Consider the following 23,356-nt stretch of genomic DNA (forward strand, 5'->3'; position numbering starts at 1 on the left):
CATACCCAGCAGGGGTTCAGCAAAAACCAGCTCAGCTTTGCAACACACTTGGTCATCCTCGTTTTAAACAGTTACTCAAATGTGTAAGTTGCTTCTAAATCCATAACTACATTTGTTTCCAATTTAGTCTTAAATCTCCTCCTGTACGCTTATACTCCCAGTTTATTAGTCCCTCCTGACAGTGAACAAACTTGCTGCTAAAATACTTGTCAAGAAAAAAACAGGCGCCCTATTTTCTGTCACACTTGAAGGCCCAGTTAAAGAAAAGTAAACACATAGACTTGAAGCTACACCATATATTTGTAAATAAAATAATTTGACAGAACAAGATTACAAAATACAAAATGAGCCCTTTCAGGAATTTGTAAGTACAAGAGAAGTCGATGTTAAGTCCATTTTGTAAAATTTTAAACAAATACCACTGAGGGACAGGAGTATTACCATAAGCCTTTTTTTTTTCCCTTAATGCTTTCTCAAAAAGCTTGGACCATATACATCAATTTCAGATGAAAAGTCTCACACACACACATTGGTTTGGTTACAGTTTCAGGGATCAGTGCAGCACAGCGTAAGTTTCATTCACAGATAAGAAGATATTTAAAGTAGGTACAAGAACATTCTGCAAAATATAGGATGTCATCTAACTCTCAGCAACCTTTTTCCCACCCCCTGGAAAGTGCTGTAAAGTAAGCACAACATACAGAAAAACAAGGAAAGCACACGAGGAGATAGGCTCTTTAACAAGACAAGTTAATATTTGACAGCTTAAGAAAGAGGAAACAATTGCATCAGGAAGAAAACGACTGTTTGTCATTGAAGGTATGTACAAGGGAGGTTTGTACTTTGATTCTGTAGAAAAACTGAAGCTGAGAAGTCTCCATTCCTGAAATATAAATATTGAGTAAGAGAGGTACAAAAAGTAAGCACTATTAACTCTAAGGGCCTTCTCAGAAGAGCCTGTTTTCCCCTGCTGCAGGTCACCATTCCCTCATCTTTCAAGGACTAAGTCTATGTAATTACTTAGCTAGTCTTTGAGTACGTACAATTGTATACACTCGTCTGGCAATTTTACAGAGCCTTCCTGGTCCCTTGTCTCCATCAGAAAGCATTTTCCCCTTTTTATGTTTATTTCAAAGTAGATCAAATACTCTTCAGTGCTTTTTTAAAAAACCCTTATTTTTAGAAATTGCCCAAGCTAAAAATATTAACACAATTTTCACCTGAAGCAATGTATTGTAAACTATTAGAGTGCCTCCCTAAAGACGCTAAGTGCATCTTTAGCTACCAGAAATCTCATGGAGAGCTACGGCTTTGAAGTGCTCTAATTTTTATTTAAAAAAAAAAAAAACAAAAACAACAAAAACAACCACCAAAAAAACCTAAAACCAAAACACACCAACCACAACAACCCACAAACTGACATTTACAATATACAGAAAGGAAGACTAGTGCAATATGCAGCATTGATTGTTTATTCAATAAATATTTAACCCAATTATTGCCAACTGAGGCAAACAGTGCAGAAATTGTCACTTAAAGAGATACAAAAGTTTAACATTTTTTCTATAAAGTCAGTTGCTACTATATTCATACAACTATTTCAAAGAGGTTTTTCTGCTTCAAAATTGATGCTACCATTATAAAAATATAGAAACATAGCATTTGGGGATTTAACATGTCTTTGCAAGTCTAACTTTTACTTTATATAGGAACATGACATTTCAGTATTCAAGAACTTATTAAAAGTAAAAATGAATACTACGGTAGAGACATTTTCTGCACTGACAATTTCATTACAGTTCTTCAATACATCTTTCTTGGTCCTGGGTATACATTTAGAATGAAAGAACTTGCATCTCACATTTATCCTGAGGTCAGCTGTGTAAAAAAAAAAAAGCCAATTTTATAAGGATAGTTGCAGGCTTTTTGTTCAAAATACAAGGTTATTTTTAAACAAGCCAATAAAACTCCTGAAAAAAGAAAGAAAACCAACCCTCTCACCAATGTTTTAAGAAACAATTTAGTGTCATTTTGGAGAACGATTTTCAAAAACATATAGGCTATCACATCCAAACGTTATGTCACCCAACTAAAACTTCAGTATGCATTTGCCAAATTTGAAACATAGAAACTGTTCTGAAAAGAAAACGTATAAATCCCCGTGAAGAGTCACCCTAAGCTTCTCATCTCAAGATCCCGACCCATAATGCAACTGCTGCAAGGAGAACCCTGCTGAAGCCTGGGGGAATCTGCAGAGTCTTCGGGTCTGCCTGCACAGGTGAGGACGTGTGATTCGGGACTCCGTCACCCACCATGGGGTACAGTTATGACCTTGTCAAAGCTCCACTTTGAACACAGCAGTTATTTTCAATAGCACCAACAATCTCTCAGATACCAGCATCAGGCAAATACAGACAACACAGAATAGGTTTGTTGCTTCCTGAATTCAGCACAATTGGTACAAGGCACTGCTTGGCATAGAAAGTCATAAATAAGAGCAAAACAAGATTTCCAAGTTTTGTGACATTTAAGTTTGTAAGTTATGTCACATTTCAACTTATGATATACCATGGTTAGAAAAAACAAGATGGTCTAAGAGATTAACCAAAACATCACTGTTCCATGCATGCTTACAGTTTTCCTCCCCACATCCAAAAAAACCCCACGTAACATATCAATATGAAACATTAGGAAGTATGGGTTGTTAAATTAAGAAAGTATGGTTTATTCTCCAATCTTCCACAGAAGTTTAACCTAGACACAACTCAAGTATAAGAAGTTCGAAAATATTCTGGTAACATTTGCAACAGTCTATCCCTGCAGAGGAGTGAAAAACCTATTGTCTAGAGAATTCATAGATTGAGGCACATTGCAATTGAAGATATTCAGGCATATTTTATGGCTAAAACAGGATTTTTCTGAGGAACCTCACTGTAGACTTCCCCAAAAGCAGCTCCATATGGTTCAAAACACAAATTGCAACACACGGAAAAAATGTTTGGTCCTTAATCACTACTGTCTTCATCATCATCATCATCAGATACATCATTTAAAGATGATTTAGGTGACTGGCTGTAGGAGTCTGATCTAGTGGACTGACAAGCAGTCATCTCCCCAGTAGAAAGAAGATCATAGCAGAAGTCGCAAATTCGCACAGGCTTGGAAGACTGGCTCGGGAGAAGAAACCTCTTTTCAGAGCAAGGCCCACACACAACAAAGCCACACTTGCGACAGTGGTGACGACGGTTGACGGGCGTAAATTTTGCTTTCTGACAGCGCATGCATACGGTGGCTTCCGAGTCTGGTACCCAGACAGCTGCATGTTCATTGCTAGGAGTCTTCCCGCTTTTGGAAAGTAAATCAGAAACACACTTATTTATGTGGTTCATCCACTCTGACTTCTCTGTGGCGGTGGCAGCGTAAACCGCAAAAGACTTTGTTGGTGTCTTGATAAGCCACCCATTCCGTAACTCTCCCTCGTCCTGGATGGAATCAATAGTGACATTTTCCAGTGGGATTATGTGCTGTTTATTGTATTTCTTCTTCTGGATGACAATGTTACCGTAAACAAGAATGTCATTGAATAGGAAGAACTGCCTCGCTTTGGGCTTCTTCCTACACAGCTTTGTTAGTACTCCCTCTCCGATCAGAACACGACCAGGAATAGTCAGAGGTTGACCAGCTGCTCCAAAGCAGTTTTCCACTATACTTATTCTTCTGGTATTTGCCTCACTGTTTGCCAAGCGATCCACCATCTTTCACAAGTAACCTAAAATTAAAAAAAAAAAAAAAAAAAAAAAAAAGTTTGTTGTTAGGACAGAACTGATTCAACAGCAGCCCTCCCCAAGGAAGGTACCAACCCTGCATTTCTTAAAATATCTAACAGAACCCGCTGGCTCAGAGACACTGACTTGGACTAGATTTAAATAAGTATTAATGCCTAAGAATTTTTAGCAACCGATTAGTCTCTTTTTCAAAAGCAAAGATGTTCCATCCAGCTGACAGCTATCTTTATCACACAGCACCTACAGCACTGCTCTTGAGAGCCTCTGGCAACAGACTAGGAGGCTTCCCCTCTAGTAAAGTTACCACATCCTGATTTAATGCTCATATTTCTCTGCATATCCTTCTGTACCTACTCACTGGATGGCAAAAGAAAGCATCATCCATCATTCCAAATTCTAATACTGACAGAAACATCAACTTAACTGAGCAGCTCAGAGACCCATGTTAGTGTTAACGTGACAAACAAAAATTAGATAATTGATGTTCGCATAGGAAACCACCATACCCAAGCTCAGTATCGCTCTTTTTCCAGTAGATAAACCTTAAATCATGAGCCAAAATCATGAATATACCTACTAGAAACATTTAGTACAGGCCAGAGCTTGCACCCCCCACCACCCGCAAACTCGAGCCAGGAGCAGGGAGTGAGTCATGGTTGGTGGCCCATCGCCTGCCTGCTGCTGCCTTCTTTCTGCAGGGGCCCCACAGTCATTCCCTCCTTGCCTACTCAAACCACATCTGCATCCATCATGATCAGGTGATGTATGCAGGCAGACCAGCACAGAGGACAAGTTACACAGCTTGCAACTGCTCCTGAGAAAGACTAAGTGACCTGCACAAGCTAGAAGTTTAGGCAAGAAGGCTTCGTATTTCAGGATGCTGATAAACTACAGAGTACATATGTTCCAATTACAGATTAAAACCAGCTCTTGCCCTTTCCCAAGTAGCAAATAAGATTTTTTTTTCTCTTGTAACGGCAAGATTCCTAAGGTATCCAACAGGGAACTGAAAATAAGAAGTTACTATTAGTGATTCACACCTTGGCAAACCACTCTTTAGCCCGACTTCTACCCTAGAGCTTCCTGCGCACAAGTCAGGCAAAGGAAACTCCTTACAGTCTGATCCAGATCTGCTCCCCACAAGCTCCTCCTGAGCAGAGCCATGAACCTGAACTGTGTGCTGACAGAACAGCAAGACAGCTAGCAAATACTACAGACAGACCTGTCTCTTGGCACGCAGAGGACAGTTCTTCTGTGCCTTCCTTTCCAGCTACTGCAGGGCTGATGCTCAGAACACCCTCTGGTAGAAACCACTGCTTTGAACAGGCCTGAAGGAGAGCAGAGTAGCAAATACTCTGGTGCCTGTTACCTGTGCTTCCCAACACGATCCCAGTTTGGGAAGTCCTCTATGTTCACCTACCTTTTCTTTTAGATCTACACTGCCTGCCATCAATACAGCATCAGCTGATAACAGAGATGAAAATGGGCTGAAACAAGGCTTAAACTTGATGCTGCTCAGGCTCTCTCGTTCTGCCATAACCTGATCCAGCCAGTTGTCTTCCTATAAATCAAAGCTCAGATACTTCCTTACAAAATAGGGATGAAACTTCTTGATAGAAATTTGGTGGCACAGAAGTCTCTTATCAGGCCTCATCTAAATAAGTATGTTACCCGTGATTAGACAAATCCACAAGCCTAACATTAGGTGTGATTAAAAAATAACTTATTGCTTTGAGGTTTAATTAGTTCCACACAAAAATAGTTTGACAAATGGGCTTACTCAGATACAACCTTTTTTAAGCTCTGCATACAACATTATCTTGTATCAAAGTCCAACACTGAAGACAGAAGAATCCATTACAGATATTACTCAGCAATTCTTTTGAATTTTCAGTATGTGCCTTTACAGCATTAGTTACAATATGTGAATATAGTGTTAACCGGTTTTATAGTTACGGTAAATGGTTTATTATGGTAAGTGAAATTACAAAGCCACCAAATCTGAAATTATCTTGATCTGCAGAAGGTCAAGACAAAACATAAACTGACTTATAAAAAGGGTTCGAGAGATTTATTTCCACTGCATCAAAGCACACAAGGAAGTACACCTATGCTATTTCGACCAGGTATCAGTCAAACCTTTGAAAACAAAAGCTGGCCTCCTCCACTATCCTGTCCAGTGGCTCCACACTTGATCACTTTGAAAGTATTTTCTTAACAGTAAGCTTAGGTCACCTTTGCTGCAAAACAAACATTTCTTTTTGTTCTTCAATCAGAATAACCATCACTACCTTCTTTATTAAGCTTTCTGAGGACTGAAGTGCTTGTCACTTATCTCTAGAGAGAAGTGGAAGGAGAAAAAAAAACCACCACAAAACAAAAAACCCACTGTTATTTCCACCTCCTTCAGCAGCCCTACTTTTCTGAATCATTACCCAGTCAAGGTTCTCAAAGCTTTGTCCATCATTCCCTTTAAGAGATGTCCACAAGTGGACACTGTACTAAATCCCTAAATCCTTCTGCAACACCAAACATAGCTGATACCATTCTGCTTTCTTTCCTTCTGTGGTGATACCAATTCACGCTATCTGCCTCCCTCCCTGCTCCCTTGTGCCGCTACGAAAACTACACAGTGAATTAGATCAGAGGGCTGACGAAGTTGAAAACAAACCAGAGTTTTAGGGCTTGGGTTGGCAGGATAGCTGAAGCAGAGGGAGACAATGGAGGGATGGGAAGGAAGGTGCTTAGACAGTGCCCTGCATAGAAAGTACATCGGCTTAAACTGATCAGTAAACAGAAGTATTACAGGTTTGGGGTTTTTTTCCTTCCAGAGAACAGCAGATGACTCAAATTACATCAGTATGATTTTTTTTTTTTAATGCTATGACTATACAGGCATAACCAAAATATACCTTTCAACAGACACCTTATTTCTTTGAAGCATTCCCAGCACCAATACTAGCTTATACACACAGGGACACAACACCCACCTTTATATGTTTTATTCAGCACTAAGATCTAGCCACTTTTTTCCTTTTTTTTTTTTTTTAATATACATCTTCCAACTACCTACTACCACATGGCAAGGAGGCACAACACTGGCACTTGGGAGTGAGTTTTTCGGGTAAGTGATCAGCTTTACTCCTACTACAGCCTTGTCTAATTTAATGGTGCCACTCCGCAGAAATGCTGTTGGCTTGTCCTGTCTATTATCTCTATATACCAAAGAGAAAGTACTAAGGAGGGAACGTAAAAAATAAACTAGAAACTTTTTGATGTGTATTTGCTGTAGTTCTAGGCTCAAAAAAAAAAATCAAATTCAGGTGCCCGACTGCCAAAGCCCAGGATTTGGAATGAGGGCTAGCTGCCATTAACTGCCAAATAACCATTCCCATCTAACAACACGCTAGCAATAAACAGCCTTTTCAAGTGCCAAAGCTGAACCAACAGTCACTTTGGACTTAGAAAGCAAGGAGTCAGACACAGGGTCAGTCTAAAGTTATTTAGTAATCCCATGTTCCCCGTGAAGTGGGGAAGGAATCAGTCAGCAGAGTGCAAAGGGGACAGACCAGAAGAATACACCTTTCTGCAGGTACAAATCAATATGCGTTACTTCTAAGCTTACACTTTTATAAGAATTATCTGCAAATTACAGCAAGTTAAATGCTTTTGCTATTCCACAAGGGAGAACTGACCCCCCAAAAAACCCCTCCAAAAAACTAGAATCATACTGATGAGTTTCAGCAAAGCAAGCTTTTGGTGTGAAGTTACCTGTAGGAAGCACCCACTGCTCCCTAACTCCAACTCAGCCCTCTCTGCACTCTCTGCCAATAAATAGCAAACTTGGTCCAAGGTCACCACAAAAGCTTTCAAAATACAAGGCACAGGGAGAAGAAAAACGGGGGAGAAAAGGCTAAAGGTTTTAATTAACTGTTTTCTAGGATGACCTAAGAGAAAACAACTCTAACCAGGACCATTTAATAATCATCATGTCTTGAAACCAAGACACATGACTCCGGAACTTGTGCTGAAGACTGTACTTTCAGCTTGTGAAAATAATCACTTACTGGACTTAAAGCAAGAATCCAGGGCAAGCTAAGGACTATTAGGAAAGACAAGATAATCACATCTCTTCTAGATTGAAATTTTTGTCTATAACATTCAACCAATTCTCACCTACCAGCCTCAATTAAGGCAGTAAGAGACAGAGACTGCTATGGATTAATCCACCTTTCCAGGGCATGAATTGTATTTTCCCCACACTAATAGATAAGACTTTAATAAGCAGACATTTTTCCTCGTAAGTTTTTAGAGAGCTAAAGATTAAAAATCCATCTGAAATCTTACACACACTAGTGCTCATTCACCTTCACTAGCCCCTTCTGAGAAAGGAAGTAAGTTCAGAAATGGATAATGAGAAACTACCTGGAAAAAGATACACCAGAAATACAAAAGAAGCCATCCCCAAGTCACAAGAGCTACAGTTCGGGGTAGAGGTGCACCTCTTCTCAGGAGCACAGAGACCAAGGAGATGTTAAATTAAAATAATGTCTGAACACACAAAGGAAATTTAACCCCAAGATGTCACAGTACAAAAGCTACGCAAGGTTATTAACTACTAGTCTTAAAATTACAACAATCTTTTCTTAAGGCATATTCAGATGTGTTGTAAAAGATAACAGATCATTTCCTAGAACTGGGTGGCAATATCCTCCTCTCTGCCAGCTAAAACTTTCTTCTGAAGTTTCTACTATTGGCCACTATAAGAAGCAGATACTGGATTACTGTCCTCAAGATGCAAGATCTCAAGACCTGATCAAACAAAGCAATTCCCAAGTGATGGCAAATTGCTGAAAACATGACCCAAATCAAGTGAGGAATAAACCAGAACCATAGGCTTCAAGATGACAGGCTAGACAGCTCCACTTAAGGGGAGAGTGGGAACGTGTTATGCATAGTCTCCGTTTATGGACGCTCTGAAGTCAAAAATCTCAAAACTATTGTTCAAACTTTTATCACGTTTGACTCCAGATTTACACTTTTTGCATACAAACTCCCAAAGGTACCCAGGCCCTTATGCAAGAATGACTCTGTCTATAAGGATCATCAGTCCATCACATCAGCTTCATTTTCTGTGTCCAGACTGCAGTGTAGTACTAGCTGCCAATCAAAACACTGCAAAAATAAATAGATCACCTTGTAAAAAAAGTTAGCTGTGTAGAGCTGCCCCATGAGCAGGGTTTAGGACTCTTTCCAAGTAGGTAAATCTCTGCTTCCAAAATGCTGCAATAGCTGCAGTTTGTCCTCTTTCTCACACACATGCTCTCAGTAAGCCTGTCGCACAATGAAGATGCTGGGCAAAGGCCTTCATCTCTGTAGCGTATTATGCTATTTAAAGGTGACAAAATACTTATTTCATGACACAGAAAGCCCCAACTCCTCCACCATATGCAGCACTGTCTTTGACACTAAGTTATTTCTACTTTTACTCACAAGAAGCTTCTACAGAAATAACAATTCTGTTATCAAGATACCAAGATCTTCTTGCTCCCCTAGTTCACTCCAGTTTTACATTTGTATCCTGTTGGTGAGAACAGTCACCTTCAAAGTGAGCAAACATAGATGTTACCGAAACCTTTGAAGAACTAACAAGTTACCCACTTACCTAAAACACAACTTATGTTGAGGAAGTCATGTATTTATTACTGTTATTAACATTCCAGACTACTACAACAGGAAAATAATTCTGTTAGGGTTGCTGCACACTGACAAGTCACTTCCCACGTAATTGTTTCTTTCTGCCACTGTATCCTGGTGACCAAACTGAACATCTACCAGGAATCAATGCTTATACAGGTCTTTTTTAAAAGAGGAGAATGTTATTTTATATGCTAGCTCTGTTCTTGATAGAGGCCAAACTAAACCGCACAGAAGAATAGCTGTAGTTGAAGACAGACATTAGGAATCAACTAAAAAGAAAGCAATCTTGACTGACATAGCTACACCTAATTCAAGACTGCCAGGAAACTCTTCTATGTTAGGACTGTAGCAGCTGACACGATCACCACAGAGCAGAACCATAGATAACACAAAGGTGCTGGAGGGGAGAAATGAGATGAAAAAAAGCTATTATAGCGTAGTGATGCAGACTGCGTACAGCTCAGCACAGAAACATTTCCTCACCCCAGCTCAGTGTGTACTACCATGACAATCAGCACTCCCCTTAGACTGCAGGACAGGCACAAAAAGTATGCAGGAGAGGGGGACAGCCTGAACTCCCAAGTTTCTACAGCAGTACAGCAGAAAACAGCAGTGCTCCATTACTTTCAGGTCTGGACAAGAACAAATCTCATCCAGTACACAGTCCCTGCCAACAAACATTAATTAATAAGCATCTAATTTTTAGCATTATTTTTCTTCAATGCTCCTTCAAGGGAGGAAAATGCTACTGGCTTTGCGATAATTTCCAGTTCATCTATCATCATCTTTACAATTAGTAATTAGGCTGTTAACAATTACATTTAACACATTGCATTACTACAAACCAAGCAGTCTAGATTCTCAGAGCCATGGTATCAGGATGCAGGCAGCTCATCCATTACTACATACATTCACAGTTAAGGTGACAGCTTTTAAAAAAAAGTGTATTTAAGCTGCTGGAAAAAGTATAAAAGCTCAAAACTAACCACAGAGGTCCATCCAGTTCTAAAGCAGTAGCAGATCCTGGATGTTTCCAAGGCAGATTCAGTAACACAAGTCCAATTAAAAAAATGTCACTAACCACAGTATCTGATCACACCATTAGAACGGATGACATGAGATCTAGATATTGTTGCAGGGAAGCAAGTGTAGAGAACAAGAAACAGAAGACTCAGAAATGGAGGGATACAAAAGGAATAAAGAAAGAAAAGGTAGAAATTAGATCTAAAGGAAAGCACATTATACCTTGCCACCCAATAAACTTGTAAATAATTAGCCAGTCATCATAGAGCCCTTGTTGTCACACCTGCATTTACACATACAAACAACATCAGCAACTATGTTCCACCACATACCTTCAAACTAACCCATTCTCCTTCTTGCCTAAGGGTAACATAGGTTTCATAATAAAAGTTTCTATTTAGACTCCCTTAATAAAAGGCAAAAGTTAAAGGTTTTATCATGTCTGACTCCACAACTCGAAGGCTCTGAATAATAGAGATTTCAAATAGAACTGAATCTTGTTTTATTATACTTAATCACACAAATTAAACAGACATAAAAAGTACAGAAGATCAGTAAAACTTTTACGAGACAGAAACAAGTAAATTGTACACCTAAGACAGAAAAGGACTATCTGCAGACCAGGTATCAAATGTGCATTAAATGACTGATTTGTAAGATGACTCATCTTTTGGATCTACAGAGGAAAATACCACACTCTCCTTAAAAAGAGTTCATCAGGCATAAATAGTCATTTAGTACATAGTTACGTGGGGGTTTTTTTTAGTAATAGGTTTCAAATAATTGTTATACATTATATTATCACATCAGACTCATTCAGCTTTCCCCTTGCACTTTGCCTATGCAAGAAAGACATGCTAATTTGACTTACAGTTGAATAAACACAAACAATTGGCTTACCCAGATCCCTCATACATCTCTCTGATTTAAAAGCTCTGTCAAATACTAATATCACTACTTTTTGTGGACAAACTTTCAGCCATGAAGGCATCTCAGTACTGTAAGACAGTACTCTAACCTCTATTAATATTATATGTACTGCTCTCAAGAACAACACTTGTCTTTTTGCACCACTGCCAAGTAAAACAGTGTAAATTTCTGAAGTGCAACCTGTTGAAGGACACTTATCCACATCTAATGCTATGAAAATAGTTTTAGTGTGGAAAATTGCTGAACACACGCACAGCAGATATTCTACATTTCTGACACAGGTCAGAAAAGAGATCAGCATAAATTTTAAGTCTTCCTTTGGCCTCACTACTACCACCTCCCACACAGCCTCCTTCAATACATGCAGAGAAGGATGATACCATTGCTTGTCCTCAATGTTTCGCTATGTCATCTTTGTTGGCAAAATTAAGCTTTTTATGCACTTAGATCTGATTAGCTGTAATCAGAATTCGAGTGTTCATGCAGAAGTCAGCACTACCTGTCAAGGACCATAAAGGTAATAACAAGAGCTGGATTAAAGATGATATAGAAATAACAGCAAGACAGACTTAATTAAACTTTATTTCTATCATTCAGTATGTAGAATAAAATATTGAGGAAACTTTTTAAGTATCCATTAACCCATTTATGAATTAATTAATATTTCATTCTATATTTTACAGTTAAATACATCTATAACAATTAACTGCATGGATTTTTAATATTCATTATAAAAAGCAACTGGCAAATAATGGCAATATATAAAACAGTAAAAAGACCAATTTGACCATAAAGTTAAGTGAAATTAAAAGAAATTTCACCCCAAAAAATATTATGTTGAGAGGAGATAAGAGTATGACAAACGCTTTCTAAAGGTCTTCATCACTGCTAAAAGCTGACATGACAGTAGCAACTAAATGCCTGTACTGTGCTGGAGCTAGCTGCCCTAGATGCTATTTAAAACATAAGACAACAACTGTCACTTAAAGAGAAATACAGCCTCCTAACAAGCAGTTCTCTAATAATTCTCTTCATAAAAGTATTCTTGAAACTGTTGCATTTAACAAACCGTCTTGCTATCGCTACTGTAATGAGCTGGTAAGGATGAAGAAGATAACTTGATGATATCTGAAATATATGAGTATCAAGAATGACAAAAAACTACATCATGATACGGCAAAGAAATAAGGACCAAGAGATTAAAGAGACTACATCAAGTTAGAGATGACAGCAGGAAAGGAAGCAGTAAGATCCCTCTGAACTTCAACATAGTCTTTACCCAAAATTACTTTTGACTTAATCTGGTTAATGGCTGCAGCATTGAGAAAGGTAGCAGGACAGAAACTCTGACCTGATTTAGACCAAAAAAATATTACCTTTTCCTTAGGGCAATATATGCTGTACTTTTGCACCATTTTTCACACCCTTTTAATTATTGGCATTTAATAGAATAAAAAAAAAAGTAACAAGATAAAACACTGGAAAAGGATGATGGCAATGCCATGGCTGCTGTGGATTACTCTAAAGGAAGCAAAGATGCTTGTGACATTTTCATCCCAACACTATAGAGAAACCATAGCGTAAGCATCGATCAATACTACGCTGGCAGAAAAGCAGAATAAATGATACTGTGGACCTCTCCCAAGTCTCATTTCTATGATTCTCAGTGTAATGTTTTCTACATGAATGTTATTTTTTATTTTTTCTTCCCCACTGTGAAGACATGGCTTCCTGCATTGCATAAGCCTGTGGAGCAATGGCTATGGCATGGGGAAATAGATGAGCTCACTCACTCCCTTACTGGTACATCCAGTACAAACCAGCAGTCTTAACCTTTCATTTGTCTCAACCTGTTGGTTAGCGTTCTGGCATTGGCCACAGACTCACAGAAACCATGCTGGAAATAGGTTAACAGCAACCACATTACTTCATACTGTGCGACCTGTGAATACTCTACCTTGACGATATTTTAGAAATCTTTATATTATTTCTCAGTCCAGCATTTAGTCATGTCCAAATGCATCATGAAAGCAAATCCATGCATTTGTCTAGTCAGATGCCATCATAAACCTATAATTACCATAATAACCCAGACAGATCTGTTTGGGTTTTGTCTTTAAACTGCTGCAAGTGACTGTCACAAGTCTAGTGCCACTAAAACTCTTCTTGAGGGTACAAGGTAGAAATCCCTATTTTAACTGCCTAACACCTTACAATTTAGTAATTCTTCCAAGGCATTACAATTAATTTTAGTATATTCTAATATCCAACTTACAAGAGAGGATTGCTGTTTCCCTTTAATTGACCAGTTGTGCAAGAATTGCTCAAAGAACATAAATGACTAAAAAACAAAAACTTTATTATCAAACCTGCATGGCAAGCACACTACTCTTCAAGCAATAGCCATTATCCAACTGAGCTAGGAATGCCTAGAAAGGGCAATTCCACTTGGGGGATGGAGATGACTTCCAGATAGCTCTTTCAAGATGTATGACCTCGTATTTCCCAACCCACTCAGAAGCTAGTTGGGGTACAGGAAACTATTTTTAACAGAAGATTATGTGTTTTGCCAAGCAGCATGCGTATCAGCACAACAAGGGCTGCTTACTATCCAGGCTACTATGCTGAACAGTTAGCACACTGCCCGTGCTGCTGTACGCAGGCAAAACCATCCAATTTCTGCACATCAGCTTCTCGCAAGGTTTGGTATTTAACACAATAAATCTCATCCAGAAAGAGAGCAACAATTTCACCTGCTTGTAAACAGAAAGACTAGCTCCCACATCCCAAATGAGTTGTAATGCTAAATAATCATAGAGGAGACCTGAGGAAAATAAAGGCATGCGGAAGTGGGCTGCCCCACCAGACGAGTTCAGCCAGCTTGGAGCCTGCCCCACGCAAAGGATGAGAGGAACCACCTTGGCTAGACTGCCACGTGCCGTAACATCAGCACCCCTGCTCCGAGCAAGAAACATGCAGCACCCATTAAAGACACACAGAAATCCAGAATTGTGGAGTCCCAAAGCTGTTCCCACTACCTTTTTCCCCTTGGCAGTAACACAAAATATGGAAGATGGAAACCCAGACAGTACTAAAGGGTTCATACCACAGGGATGTACACGATCAGGACAGCCTCAATCCACTCCTAGACCAACTAGAAGCAGCTGTATTTCCCTTCTGTCCCCAAGTTCACTGGAAAAAGTCCCTGAATGCCTCTTAGGGGAGAAAAGAGCTCACTGCAGAAGCCCAGGAGCAAGACAGATCCAGCTTTTTAATGAAATCAGCTGCTTATTATCACCATCAGGCTTCTATTTATAATAAACCATGGTAGCTGATATTGGTTTTGTTTCCTGGCATGATAGGGACAGAGCTGCTGCTGGAAAGAAATAGGCAGTTCTCCATCCTCCACCTAGTAGTCAAGGGTTGGAGCAACAAAGGGAGCAACTTCCTAAACTTGGTTCATCTCTGAGTCCTTACCTGTCTGCCAACAAGCTGCGTGCTCACTAAGCAGTGATGCAGGCTTACACGGCTCTGAACAGCACTTGTAAAACACCGTACTGCCAGCCGAACTGCTGCCATTTAGATGAGAAAATTCTTAATGCCTTCTGAGATGTGAAGGAGGTAGCCAGCACGTGCATGTGGAAACCAGGTACTGGCTAAAATTAAAGAAATTAAAAAAAAAAAATAATCCCCACAGCATACTGCCACACAACCCTGAAAGCTTGAGCTCTGCAGAGGTGAACAGGTAGGCCTAACCCACCACGAACAGTGTTTCCAATTTGACATCAAACTCATCTGTCGAAGCACAGAAAGCAAGATCCAGGCAGCTATGGGCATATCAAACATTTGCAGCTGTCAGCACACTGAAATGGGTATAAATAAAAAGGCAGATGTTTCATAGATACATATATAAAAACTATATATTTATAAACTATTAACACACATGTGTCCTTTTAAATTAATCAACAATTAACTGAAAAAAACCCAATATTCAGATCAAATCTTTGCTGTCATGGGAAAATACTCCAGTATTTCAACTTTCCATTTGCATGTATTTAGGAGCACTAGCTGTGGTTAGCCTAGTCTCTGGTACTAGCAAACTGGATCTTTCATCTTAACCAAAGTACTGGGAACATACACCAGAATACAGTTTCAAAACCAACTTCCACTGATCTTGAGCCCAAAAATGTTCAAGTTTCTTCCAAAGTTCTCTGCAGCTCCAAGTAGCTAAAAGCCATCAGAAGAACAGCAAACAACAGACCAACAGCTTAGAAATGTGCCAGAAGAGTCAAGGGCAGAGGACAGGAGCCTGGGATCCTGCTCCGGCTCGAGAAGCTCCAGCAGACATTTAACCCCACATGCTGGGCTGGTTCCTAAAGGATCACTCAACCAGGCTCCGATACCAAATATGTTTTTCTGTTTACAATTTGATGTTTTTCTACTCTAATTGTTTAGCTGTTTGAAGAGACTCTCCCAGCAAATGTTTTTTTCCAGTTTGGCAGCAGTGACTTACCCCTCCCTTCCAGGCTGCCTGGACAGGCACCGGGTGTGCCCTTCCCATCTGATATGCTCGCCTGTGAAGGAAGGGCTTAATTGACAACAGCCCCTTCGGCAGCACTGGGGCACCCATCTGGGCTAGCAAATAACTTGACATTTACAAATACTACCACACTTAACATTAAATGGACATTGGGTGAGGGACACAGGGGAAAAAAAAAAAAAGAAGAAAAGAAAGTCAATCAAAAGGATATAACCAGTTTCAGAACAAGCTAGATCCTGCCTGAAGTTTTGCTAACCCAGCACAATGAAGAGAATTCACAGCATCATCATACCTTTTAAGTCTTGAAATAGACAGATGTATTTAAATTCTTTTGCAGAAGGGACACAGTATCATTAGTATTAAAAAAAACAGATCTAGATACAGCTGTTCTACAGGAAGTGTTGCCAAATCCATCTTGCAAGCAGCTCTCCAAAACCAGATCATTGTGCAGTCTGTTGTTATGGATTATTGTATTTAGAGCACACATGGAGGCAACTTGCTAACGGCTAGCTACATCGTCTCTCAGTCACTGTGAAAAAGAGGATTTGGTCTTCGGTGACTGAAATAAATAGTATTTGCCAACATACTTCTTGCATCATCTTTAACCTACAAGTAGAGAACATTTATGGAAGGATTTCCAATGTGTATCTCTTGTACACAAGCATACGCTAAAAATAGCCCCTCCTAGATTTCAGAACACCTGCATGTTTTAGCACTTGAACATGTAGCTGTGCTGGTAGCTCTCAAGTGAGCTTCCTCGAGTTAAGAGAATTTTATTTTCCTTTTCTTCATGGATGCATACTTATGACACATCTGCCTGTTTACTGGCTTATGTCTTTTTACTATGCACAGGTACTTAAAACAGTCAGTGTAAAGAAAAGCTTTCTGGTTTAAGTTTTCTTTAGTTTACTACCATTATGAGAAAAGGTACTGAATTTTACTAACAGAACTAGACTATAGGTAATTGATTATAGCATGACCAAGCTATAGAGAGTTACCAAGTAGTCAAAGCTAGGCAAGAGCCATTAACTTCCTACAAATTAGTGCAACACAAAAGACCTTTTGCTTTTAGCCAGCTGTGTTTTAAAACAGAGCAAAGTTTTCCCATGCAGTCTGACAATTTACAAGCACAGCAGCATAACCACATCATCACTATTTCATTTTTTATTATATCAATATTCATTGCTTTCACATGCACATGTCCGTTAAATTCAGATATCCTGTTATAGGAAAAGAAGCTGCATGATAAACAGGTTTCTTTTACCAGCTCAGCAATTCCAGGCATTTCCACAAAACTAAACAAGACACAAGCCAAGTAACAACACTCAAACTCCTCCTCTGACCAGGTGCAATCGCCTCAACTTTCTGCTGCTCATGACCCATGTAAGTTAAGAAATCTCTGCTACAGGGGGCAATCCTGATACTATATTACACTGTAGAAATACTTTGAGGAGGCTAGGCAGGTGGCCACTACCTAACAGGGTGAAATAAAGCACTGCTGCAGCACATTTTCAATATTATAGTAGGAAAACTAGAATACTCATAGTTCCTTAAAATTCTGACCTCCTTAAAAAAAAAAAAAGCGCCAAAATTTCTACCACTAGTTCACCAGCAAGAACAGACTAAGGGCAAGTATGGCTGGCTGCAGGGAATCTTCTTCCTACCATTTAAGCCTCCTGAAAGAAGTGGCTCAAATTGGTACCAAAAAATGGCTGAAGCCCCAGTAACCACGCACACAGCAGGACTGTCATCAGGCTGCAAACCACCAGCCCAGCAGAAACCCAGGGCTCGCCTGCAGCCAAAACACAGCTCGGGGCTTGGAACCAAACCACATGTTGTGATTTTCAGGAAGCTTGACAACACTGAAGTGCTGCAATCATGGACCTGTCACCCCCCCAGCAATATTTAAAATTTATTTATCCAGCAATACCTAAAACATATAAGCCAAGTGTTAACTTGCTCTTTCTTAAGCAAGGGACATAAGCCCTTTTTTAATATCAAATGCTGCTACCTGGTGACATAAGGGTGGATGGTGAAAGTCTAGAAAACCGACATCTGACAGCTATCGACAAAAGTGAAAAGGAAAGCTTTAACAATTGAATTGTAAATAGAATTTGTCAGTCTTCAACATAACCAGCTTTTCAGCCATAACCTGTGTGTTAAAAGGGCAGGTCACTTGCCTCCACGCTGCTAACCCAGACCAGAATCAGGGCTGGAGGGATGGGAATCACTGTCACACACAGCTTTCAGAACAGAAGTACATTGAAAAATCAGTTTCAGCAGAAGTTTTACATTACCAAGTATTGACACCTAAGTGAGGAGAAATTTAAAGCAGAATGAGAAGAAAAAAAAAGGAAAAAAAAAAAAAGAGTAATTTCCTGAAAGAACCCCGTAATTACAACAGCTTACTGTAGGTGGCCTTCCTGGGAAGTGCACTCACTGGCCTTTTCCCCCCTTTTACTGCTTGTTAAATGTGTTTGATGTATTTTAAAGTTATACGGAAAGCATTTGGAGTACAGACATTAAAGCGCTCAGCACAACCCTGTCCTCTGAGCGCAATAAACAGCGTCCAGAATACCACAGGGGCTCGTGGTCCACGTGATTCTCATCCAGCAGGCCATTCTCCCTTGCTCTTAGGCCCTTACTGCTGCAGCAAAGATGGCACAATCTAGAGGAAACTTTTAAAACTGCACAAAGGTTTGCACTGAAGTTAACCTGCACAGCTCACTGTTCTGAGAAAGATGCTATCTGACAACCTGAACGGCAGTGTGTACTGTACACTCTTTAATATTAATTTGCATTAACAAATTATGCACACACTTTAGAAATGCAAATGTCAGAGAACATGCTGTAACTTTTCCTTTTGCAGAAGGCATACTAAGTGCTTAAAAGCAAAACGGTTACCTCTAGATGATATGTTTGAGGTACAAGAGGTATCTAGTGAAAGCTAAAGCTGCTGACAGAAAGATCAGATACATCACTAACAACCCCTCTTTATCTGCTTGCATCAGTACAACTTCTCAAGAGATTGCATCTTGTCACAGTAACTAACTGCTTGCATGTCATCTTATTACATTCAGGAATGGGGGGGCAGGTACATTCCCATATTTGAAATCCTTAACTTTCAACTGGTTTTTCTTCTTTTACACTTACATAAAATGTCAAAATCCTACTTTATTACATATAGAATATGCTTAACACTGTCTTATTGTAAAACATAACAATGCAAAGGAAAAAAAAGCCACCCTTCAAAATAATTTTTAAAATCCTTAAGTTATTTATTTATCATCACTAGTAGGTTAAAAAAAAAGCATCATTACATCCAAGGCAGTAGCACTCTTACCTATTTACGTAACTTCAGAAAATCAAAGTACACACATGAGTGTATTTTTGACTATGTAATACTAAAGTGTCAGGCTGAAAAACATGAAGTACTCTTCTGTTCAATAACACTTAGGCACATTAATATTTATTTTCATAAAAGGAGAATTTTTGTCCTACAACTCCCAGTTAAGCCACTTCTCATGCGAGCAGACACTTATTTCAACAGAACTACTCATGTGGCTCAGAATTTGCAGGACTCTACTTGCTAACACAGTTGTCATCACATCTTATAGCTTATGACAATGCTAAAATAATCTTTAGTATGGTAAATGTGTTCTACCACACCTATCTACAGAGTACCTTTTCACTCCCCTCAACTGCAAAAACAAGTCCTCTGCTAAATCAGGAAAACCAAAGTTATTCTACAACAGCCAACTTTCTCCCTGTGCAGCAAATGCAAAGTTTTAAATATGTGGTTCTATTTCAAAAGCCTATTTTTGCACGTTATTTATTCTCTTTCAGAACAATCCCAATTATCACACTTCCATCAAATTACTCAATCCTTGAAAGTAGTAAAATATGCATATACAAGCATCATCTATCATTAAAAAAAGCACAAGAATTAAATGGAAAAGTAAGCTTGACTATTAACAGTTTGGATTAAGTCACAAACATACCTTTAGAACTTGTAGTAGTACAGAAAAAGTTTTAATTTCTTAATACAAAAATCAAGATGTTAACTTTCTTACCTACAACATCTAAGAAACTTATCCATCATTAATGCTGGGGTTTCTTTATTTCACATCACCCGCTAATAAATGGCCTTTAAGAGCAAAAACTTGCATGCCATTTGTTTGCTTCTAACATTTTAGCTAACAGAGACTGCTTCTGAAAATTATATCTGCAAACATTAAAACCCTCAATTCTCCCTCATCTACGTGCCATGTTTTACGCTAAGCCTTCACTTTAACACCTCTAGCCCTCTTTGCCGAGGACAAGTCACCAAAAATGCTGCAAGTGTAACAAATCCAGTGTTTGTACCCTGCCTGTAGACAGCACCCTGGATTTATTGCCCTCACTTGGCTCTTGCCAAGGTAAATGAGATATGCTAAGCTCTGTCATATCATGGAGAGGGACTGTTTATCAGGCAGTGTAGTGATAGGACAAGGGGTAATGGGTTTAAACTGAAGGAGAGTAGATTTAGATTAGATATTAGGAAGAAATTCTTTACTGTTAAGAGTGGTGAGGCACTGGCACAGGTTGCCCAGAGAAGTTGTGGATGCCCCCTCCCTGGAAGCGTTCAAGGCCAGGTTGGATGGGGCTTTGGGCAACCTGGTCTAGTGGAGGGTGTCCCTGCCCATGGCAGGGGGGTTGGAACTAGATGGTCTTTGAGGTCCCTTCCAACCCAAACCATTCTATGATTCACCTGAAACGGCAGTTCCATCTCTCTCTACTGCACTGATGCAGGAGAGATGAAACCTTCCTGCATCCACTTACCACAATGGTGAAACTTAAAAGCCACAATGCTGTTTGAACATAAAGACAATTTTACTGATAATAATTTTTGTAAAATAATGGGCTTCAGGATGTTACAGGTAGATCTTCTGTTCATCCAAGGACATATGCAATACTAGAAGTAAGTCTCAGCCCACAATTTAAGGGAAACGGAATGCAGCTCTTGCTAAATAATGATTTCATCACTGCAGCTAATGAAAACTTGCTTCTAGGTGAAAAGACACTGCTCTGTTTCTTTTTAGATGATATGACAGAAGAAACTGATCCAGTGTCCCCAGCTCCAATTTTTTACTGATCGGTTTTCATTTAGCATTTATGGGACTTCCTCTGTGTGGGCTTCTATGCAGGGTAGAACTCATAGACACTCCAAAAGGCACATGGCCAATTTGCATTCAGAAACAGGAATTTGGGACTCGGGCTCACAACGCTTCACTTTCACTGCCGTTTTCAGCATAAGTAGTGCAGCCCTAATGCAACTCGGAAAATGTTATTTAACAAACTGAGCTGATATACATGACATTTAACTACATAAAGATTCTTATTTGTCACTTTATTAGGCCACAGTATTTAGATTATATAGTTTAAGAGCAAAAACATTGCTTTTCTGAAATGATTCCTTTCTGCATGTTGATGAGTGCGTACAAAGCAAATCATCTGTAGCATCTCAGCACTGATTACACTACTATCTTTAAGTACTTGCCATGTTTAAATACTTCCCTTCTTTCAGATAGCCATCTCTAAAATAATTCAATACACAAGTCTTAGAATTTGAAATCTGAGTATTTAGGTTCTCTTTATTTCAGGAGAGAAAGGAATTAGCAGTCTCAGTTCTGAAACTGATTCCAGTGTTATGGGTTTGATTTTAGACTCACTTTGCCTACTGTATTAACCTTGTCCAAACTGAAGCCATCAGGCACATCACAGCCTCGGATGTAGTGCTTGTCAGATAAGCATCAACACCTAGAGTAACTATTCAGCACACTGGACAGCCTGAGTTAGGACTTAATGATGGTTCTGGAACCACTCTCATCAATTCAACCAGAATATAGGCAAAGGAATCCTCTTAATCTACGGTTAATGAGATAACAGGTCATTTTGGCTATCAACAACTAATGCACTGATGCTTTATGTCAAAATTTGGGCTACAGCCGTCTTCTCTTAGCAGCAACAGAGTCAATGCCAAGACGCACTGCTCAGCAGACTCACTCAATGCTTTCGTGCCGTGATGAGCAGTTTTGCCATTTATAAATATCGCTGTCTATGCACACAGTATTTCAAATGAGGCGAGAGGAAAAACATGTGGCTGTCTTTTCCTGAACCGCTTTCAGACAACAGCTTATGTGCCACATGCATCTTAAGCAGACCAGTCACGTTCCTCTCCAAAATAAGCGAATTTCACATAAAAAAAATAGCACCTTATGCTTGCAGCCGCGCCACTCTGTGGGGTTTTTTTACCACAGCATCAAGACTTTTCAGGCGACTCGCTCCGAGAACGACGAGGAGTTTAGAACAGCGAGAAAGGCGCTTTCCCGCGGCGGGCAAAGCCTGCGGGGGAGCGCAGCGGCGGCGGCGGGCTGCCCCGGGGCGCCCGCCGGGGAAGGAAGCGCCCTCCGCCCTGTACCGTCCCGCCGCCCCACGGCGAGCGACCGCCGCCGCCCGGGCCTCGGCGCCAGTCACGAGTTGGGGAGTTTCAGGCACTTATGTAACACCGCGGGACCGATGTTAGTTTTTCCCCCCCTCCTGAAGGCGAACTCGCTTCCGAGGCCCCACAACTCTCTCAGTACCCTGGGACAAGCCAGCACCCGCCGCCCCTTTCTTCCTCGGGTCCTTCCCGCCCCACCGCCTGCCTCCTGGCGGGAAGCAGCAGTACCCCCGCGGACGGCCGGGAGCGCCCTAGCCCCGCGACGGGACGGCGTCGTCTCCCACCGGCGGAGCTCCTTCCCCGCCAGGCAGCCCCCGGCTCCCAACATGGCCGCGGAAAAGCGGCCGGAGCCCCGGCGGGGAAAGGCTCCGCAAGGAAAGTTTCCCTCTCCCTCCCCGACCGGCCCGAACGGCCAAACCGCCTCCACCAAGACGCGACCGAGCCCGCGCTGCTCACCCGGTACGCTTCACTCCGGCTGGCCGCCCCAGAGCCCGGCTACCGCCAGCCCCACCGCCCTCTCCCCGTACCACCGCGGTCATACACCCCGCCGGCGGGGGACGGGCTCCGGGACACCGCCCGCGCGGGGCGGGGCCGCCGCCATCTTGGGAGGAGCCAGGCGGCGGGAAGGGCTGAGGCGGCATCATCGCTCACTCTGTGGCAGGCGGTTTCGCTGTGGGACGGGGCCCGGGGAGCCGTCCTGCGTGGGGAGAGCAGGGGAGGGCCCGGCGGCTCTAAACCCACGAGTGGCCTGTCGTGGATAGAGGGATTCTCAGGACACGAGAGCATTACCTCAATGTTTTGTTTTGGTTTGTTTTTTTTTAAAAAAATTCCATTCTTTGTGCACCATCCCAGGCCCGTGTTTTATGTCCGTGGCTCCAAGCATGTTCTCCCATAAGT

At 40.7% G+C, this 23,356-nt stretch overlaps 1 protein-coding gene across 2 annotated transcripts; it reads right to left on the bottom strand.

The window, feature by feature from the left end:
- Nucleotides 1-281: 281 nt before the first annotated feature.
- Nucleotides 282-23,048, bottom strand: PLEKHF2 (pleckstrin homology and FYVE domain containing 2). 2 transcript variants are annotated; one of them, XM_054817752.1, is made up of 2 exons: nucleotides 22,916-23,048; nucleotides 282-3,769 (listed from the first exon to the last, which is right to left on the bottom strand). In XM_054817752.1, the coding sequence occupies exon 2, from the start codon at nucleotides 3,753-3,755 to the stop codon at nucleotides 3,006-3,008; it is 750 nt and encodes a 249-aa protein (XP_054673727.1). In that variant the 5' UTR covers nucleotides 3,756-3,769; nucleotides 22,916-23,048; the 3' UTR covers nucleotides 282-3,005. The 2 variants fall into 2 exon arrangements, with proteins under 2 accessions (XP_054673727.1, XP_054673728.1); XM_054817753.1 differs by lacking the exon at nucleotides 22,916-23,048 and adding an exon at nucleotides 14,916-14,934.
- Nucleotides 23,049-23,356: the final 308 nt, after the last annotated feature.

The sequence above is a fragment of the Grus americana genome, chromosome 2 (assembly GCF_028858705.1).
Source record: "Grus americana isolate bGruAme1 chromosome 2, bGruAme1.mat, whole genome shotgun sequence".
NCBI lineage: Eukaryota > Metazoa > Chordata > Aves > Gruiformes > Gruidae > Grus > Grus americana.

What these genes read in the sequence shown, in the direction of transcription:
- PLEKHF2 (XM_054817752.1), bottom strand. Translation starts at nt 3,755, where the DNA reads ATGGTGGATCGCTTGGCAAACAGTGAGGCAAATACCAGAAGAATAAGT.